This window comes from Mustela nigripes, chromosome 1, assembly GCF_022355385.1.
Source record: "Mustela nigripes isolate SB6536 chromosome 1, MUSNIG.SB6536, whole genome shotgun sequence".
In the NCBI taxonomy this organism is placed as follows: domain Eukaryota; kingdom Metazoa; phylum Chordata; class Mammalia; order Carnivora; family Mustelidae; genus Mustela; species Mustela nigripes.
Window position 1 is genome coordinate 157,259,145 of NC_081557.1, and position 6,663 is coordinate 157,265,807.

At 30.6% G+C, this 6,663-nt stretch overlaps 1 protein-coding gene across 1 annotated transcript in view; it reads left to right on the forward strand.

The window, feature by feature from the left end:
- The window catches only part of GRID2 (glutamate ionotropic receptor delta type subunit 2), a 1,183,642-nt gene that overhangs the window by 620,675 nt on the left and 556,304 nt on the right, over positions 1-6,663 (forward strand). The window contains exon 6 of the mRNA XM_059414235.1: positions 4,653-4,826. Coding sequence (XP_059270218.1) covers positions 4,653-4,826 — 174 coding nt within the window. The remainder of the gene's footprint in view (positions 1-4,652; positions 4,827-6,663) is intronic.

The following is a 6,663-nucleotide window of genomic DNA, read 5'->3' on the forward strand; positions in this document are numbered from 1 at the left end:
CAACAGCAGAACTCTAACTATGCAAATGCCCATTTGACTGAATGTGGAAAACATGAATCTGTCTAGATTGGTTTGCATAGCTACTATTTTGTTGCTAATTTTAAAATGGGTTGCAAACATTTATTTAATCTATTGCACCAATAGTTTCTTAAAGAGGTGCTATAAATCAAAGTTGGCAATGTGCATCATGATACAAATTGATGTACGAACTTGAAAACAATATATTTTTTTCATTTGCAATAAGTGTGTTATAATAATGAGAGGCTGTGTTACCTCATATGGTATAATCAATCATATGTTAGTAGTCGGTAATGGTATTTATCTTCTCCCTGCAATCAGTGACTCTAGCTCAGAACAGCCTTTCCATATAAGTATTGTCATCCCCCTATGGTCATGAAACAGATGGCCTCACACTTTATTTAAGTTTTACAAAAATTAGAAATTCGGATAGAAAGATATGCATTGTCTAGAGATGCAGGAAACATCACGCTATAAGCACCCTCTATCCTTTGATAACACTGAACCTGACCTTTGGTGCCCTGACTTCTTGTTTAAATAATTTAAGGTAATTGCTGCAATTCAGTATTGCAGTTAAAAAGAAGTTGTTGTTTAGATTTTAAAAGCCTATATGTGTAAAGGAGGTTGTTCATTTTTCCTAGTTTAGTGATTAATTGAACTGCTCACTACTAATCTCTTAAGCAGAAATTTACCATTCTGCTACATTTCCTGCTGGTATATAGCCTACAGTTGGTTTTGTTCCATATTTCAACATTATGTTTGTGTAATTATTTCACATTAATGTTAAATTTTGTGGAAGCGTGAAAGGTTCATCTTTGCTAAAGCATGAAGAATATAAACATTAGCAAAAGCAACAACAAAAAATATAATTTTTTCAAACTACGCCATATAGTATACTGCTTAATGACATTACTAAAATCTGGCTTATTTGTTAGTGTTGAAGTTATGACAGCATCCCAGTTGCTACACTTAAAATTTCAGGTATCTATCTTTAGGAGATAGTTTGGTGAAGTCCTGCCATTACTTCATTTGTTCATTCATTTTTAAATTTATCAACATTTAACAAATACCTATGATGAGACAGAAACTTTGTTAGATGCTGACATTTAAAAAAAGAAAAAAAAAAAGGGAAAAGAAGGAAGTCTCTTCCAAAATAGTTTATACAGTATAGATGGGCATCTTATCTAATGGATTTTGAGAGTCTTTCCTTCCCTGGAATTTATTATTTTAAACCTATGCTGATACACCACAAAGATTTGGGAGTGACTGAATTCTCCTAAAAGATTTGTTCTGGGAAGTGGCTGTTTCTGGATGGAGTTGAAACAAAGTTTTAGCTTTCCTCTTCTTCTCTCTTACACAGTTCAGGGTTCACCTTGTACCAAACTCTTACAGCAAAGGGAATAGGAATATTTTGACTTGACTATTAATAATTTTTTATTATCTGTGTAAGTTATTTTTTGGGAAAAAAAAAGACTGTATGCCTAATTCCTAAAGAAGTGTGTGTATACACACACACACACAAACACATATACATTCAAATATATGTGTATATGTATGTTTTATTATATCTAACATATGTTTTATTATATCTAACATATGTTTTATTATATCTAAATATGTTAGATATAATAAAACCTTTTTTCGGGGCGCCTGGGTGGCTCAGTGTGTTAAAGCCTCTGCCTTCGGCTCAGGTCATGATCCCAGGGTCCTGGTATGAAGCCCTGCATCAGGCTCTCTGCTCCGCGGGGAGCCTGCTTCCTCCTCTGCCTGCCTCTCTGCTTACTTGTGATTTCTCTCTGTCAAATAAATAAATAAAATCTTTAAAAATAAATAAATAACACATTTTTTCACTTTTATTACATTATTAATTCTTAATTCAGAAATATACTTATTCATATAGAGAATACAAAAAGAACAAACAATTTTGTTATTCAACCTCTTTGAATTCTTTAAAACTGAGAAAATTTCTGTATATCTTTATAGAGATTAGCATAATTTGGTGGTACTGGAGGCTTGGGAGAATGAGTGTTTGAACTGGTTCTGGATTTTTAAAAAATCTGATGGTTCACACATTTTTTAAAGTTCAGAGTCTTAGAACAATGTAAATTCTAATAGATTATACAATAGTTTCATATTTTATTATAGTAGTTTACTTATGGATTTTTTTTCATTTAAAAGAGTATCTTTAAAATAGAGTAAATATTCATTTGACTTTCAGTGTTTACATAGCATTACATCTGCCTCTCTTGAAATGCACTTTTTGAAATGTAGAAGTAAAGTTCTGTAAATATAAAATAGCTGCCTAATCAAGTTTTCATATCGCTATCAAACTATTTTTGAGATCAGGTGTCAAAACTAAAACTGCAAGTGAATTTTTTGAGACAGACTGTCTGTTAACTTCATTCAGAATGGCAGATTCTTTCCTCCCAGAAAATTACTTCCTTTTCCCTTTCCCAAATAATAATAGGCAAAATATATTCAATTTAAATTGACATTTCCTCAGATATAGCTTAGTTGCTTAGACACCTGAGAACTTCAGCTTTCAAAATCATCCCTTTTTGCGGGCTTGAAAATAGTCCACTTAAAGACTTTGGCTCATGATAGATTACTTTATTATTCCTTATAGAATCATTAATATGTTTAATACCAGAATAATATATCTTTATAGTTTTAATTTCTATCATTCATGAATATTAATCTAAATATTTCACATAAGGAAATGTGCATATCTTGTATAATTACTTTAGAGAGTGTTTCTTTTGATGACATTTATAAATTCATACCATGAATAAAGAATATTTTGAATGAAGAACTTGGAATTTCTCTGGTTCTTTATTTATGAAGTAAGAATCACAGTATCTGATTCAGAATGCAGTTTTTAGTAGAAAATGAGACAATAGGTGAAGTGCTTAATGTTTGTCAACTATAAGCAGAGACTTAATATAAGTTTTTATACTAACATGCTGATTTATAGTTCATCATGTGTGGGGCAGGTAGAAATGATGCTGTTTTACAAAATGTTGCTGTATCTTAGTATTACTAAAGAACAAAAGATCACATATATAACAAAACTTAATTAACATTATGAAAAAGGTGGTAGAATCTCTCACTGTCTTTTAAATGAAAATTCCTGTCTGCACAACATGGAATAAAAAAAAAAAAAGTAAAGACACTGAAAAGCAATATTAGTTACTTTTAAAATGTTTCTGGTTAAATTTCAGTCTTAAAATGGAAGTTGATGAGATACTGTTTAATTCTGCTTTGTGAATGGATAATAGAGAATTAAAAAGTGACTTGCTTTTTGCCAGATAGTGTTTCTGGTGGGCTAGGGAAAGGACATAGACTAAAGGAAAAAGACAGCATTTTAAATGAGAAAAATCATTTTTTATGGTACATTAGGGATCAATTGACCAGAAATCCAGAATATTATACTGCATACAGCTGACAGGTATTATTTTATTTCCAGAAAATCTCTATTTTGTGAAGATAAAAAATAATGAATTTTAAAACTAATATATGCTTTAAATAAGAATAATATGTAATTAATCTAGAAAGGAAAAGAAGACAATTTATACCTATAAATAGTCTTTTTCTTTTTCATTATTCTTTAATAATTCTTCAGATCAAAACCAAGAAATGCTCACCACAGTCCAAAATTTATCTTGTGTCAAATCTTATTTCTGCCGTCATAAGAATCTATTGAAACCGATAATATGTTAATTGCAAAGGCTTTGTTGGTTTAAAACACTCCAAATGGACACTATGAAGCACAAACTGCTTTAGTAAAGACTGCCTTAAAACTAAAATTTATTCTTATCATTTCTATTCTAATTCCAGTTAGAATAGATGTTATAGTATAAAAATATTATTTCATTTTTATTATTTCTACTTCCATGATTGATCCAAGTCTTAAAATTTAAGTCTGAAGTTGGAAGGTGGGAGGGGGTGAAGAGAGTAGAAAATATGTTCCTTGACTTTGACAAATACTCATGTGCAAGATAATATCAATTTGGATAAAGAATATTGTTTTTTTTTTCCATTCATCTATTCTGGTTCACATTGTATAATAAAAAATGTTCCATCTTTATGAACACTTTGTTTAATCTGTTCTTTACCAAGAGAAATGTATGAATTAATACCAGTTCTAAGAAATAATTGAGAAACATTTTTTTAAATGTCCTCTTGTTTTCTTTACTTGCTTTATTTAAAAACTCCATTTTTCATTTCTAAGAAAAATATATATTCCTCTTACATTGCAACTATCTTCTGGGTACTCAAAGTACCTTGAAACCCACTGATTTTATGACCTTTTTCAATGTTTAGACAAATATTTTTCCAATGTTCAACATAGTATATTAGAAAATTACTACAGATAAGGTGGATTTAAGCAGTTGCTCCATTTAGAATTATTTAGGCATTAATGTATATAATATAAAGCACAAACAACACCTATAAATGAGCTGATCATTTTAATTAACATGTATTATTGTTTTCATCTGGATGTGTCCTAAGCACTAAGCAAATGCATTATAGTCACGAATTCCTTTACATTTACAAATAACAACTCATTAATAGTTTTCTGTTTCTGTTACCATATTAAAGCATTTCTAATAATTCCATTTCTTATCTTATAGGAAATAAATGATGTGGATGTTCAGGAACTTGTAAGAAGATCAATTGGAAGGTTAACAATCATCAGGCAAACATTTCCAGTCCCCCAGAACATAAGTCAGCGATGTTTCCGTGGCAACCATCGAATATCTTCAACGTTGTGTGATCCAAAGGATCCATTTGCTCAGAATATGGAGGTATATTCTAAATGCTACAGTATTTCTCTCGGGTGCTTCATTGGCCAATTATACAGAGCTCTTTGAGTTGTAATAGATTCAGAATGATACATGTTTGCATTTTCTGAACTATTCTCTTCCTCTAGAAATTTAGTAAGTCTGATGCACGAATGCTAAGAATTTCTGTCTTTGATCTTGACCTCATTATAGCAAAATACATACTCATTTAATAAAAATATAATGAGTAAATGTTATTTCCTTCTCAGCAAGTAGATACATAGCATTTGCCACGGTGGAATTTGTGATTGACATTCTTTAATGCCAAATTCCAAATTATTAAATTTGCTTGACTTCTCTGGCATAACAAGGACATAGACATTTATTCTCTTTTTAAATATTAGTCTCCAGTTTGAAGATATTCATCAAAAAATACTTAGAAATGCAAAAATACTATAGTGCTATATAGTCCTATCGAAATCAGATGGGATATAACTGAAAGCTTTGCTATTCAGAATACAACAAAGAAATTCAAAGTAAATAAATAAAATCTCTGAGCAGCGAAATAGAGAACAGGAAGTCCCTGCAGTTTACTCATAAGAATGTCCTTTAAAAACTCACCCAGAGCCTATTTTCTTTTTCTTAAGGAAAATGCTATCAGATTTAGTTTTATTTAGTTTTATTTCCTTTGCACTGGAAATCTCAATATGTCAGTATGAATGGGTTGTTACCAAGGCAGGCATATCGACAACAGTCCGAAGCCATAAGGAGCATTTTCTAGCAGACAAGGGACAGAAAAAAATAATCAGATATACTAATTCAAATATCCTATCAGTGTAGGGCTTTTCCAATAAAAACAACTCGGTGTCATAAAACAGTTCCTAAGGGTATAATCGTGCTATGCTGCTAACATATTAGTATTGTAACAATAACTCTGAGATAGCAACAAAGATTAAAGTCATGGTCAATTTCAGAAGTCAGAAAAATATATATTTTAGAAAGCTGTTCTTTCAAAATGTTTAATATCAAAAATGTTTTAGTGCTTAGAGATACTCAGTTTGAACAGTTTGGAAATACACCCCTATAAGAACTAGTTCATCCCCAGTAATACCAGATAAATAAGGTCATTTTGTAAAATGACTTCTTTTGAAAGACATCTCAACATTTTTCCTATCTTTAGTCAGTTTTGGATTTTTTTAAAGATTAATTACTATTTATCCAACCACTTCATCATACTTATCACCATTGTAAGGAGCAGCATGTATTTACCAGGACCATTGACCACAAAAATTTGTGTTCCTTACTAGATTTAGGCTCTTTGAGACTAGGTCTCCTCCAAGATCTGGTATCATAAAATCCCATGAAGTACTCATCTATCTTTGTTTCCTCCATCACACCTAACACACTGCTTTGCTTCTTCATAAATATATGTTGATTTGAATGTAATTAAGGAGAAGACAATGATTAAAGTATGCCACTCTGAAGCCTAAACAAGGTCTGTTTAAATTTTAATGCCAGTCTTACACATATGCTTATAATGACCCATTTTTTCATATTAATTGGTCATGAACATGATTGATATGAAAATGATAGAATTCTAAATGGAGACAGTGGAATAAGTTTGATTAAGAAAATTTTGAATTATTGAAGTTCATCTCTGTCAAAGGAAGTAATAGGAAATATACAAACTGGGAAAGCAGAAAGTAGCTACATAATATTTTGAGGCACATTCATCTAAAAGTATAATCCTACTGATTTATTAATGAGTATCTTGAAACCATGGAACAAATATTTTTTCTTTCTTTCTTTCTTTCTTTCTTTCTTTCTTTCTTTCTTTCTTTCTTTCTTTCTTTCTTTCTTT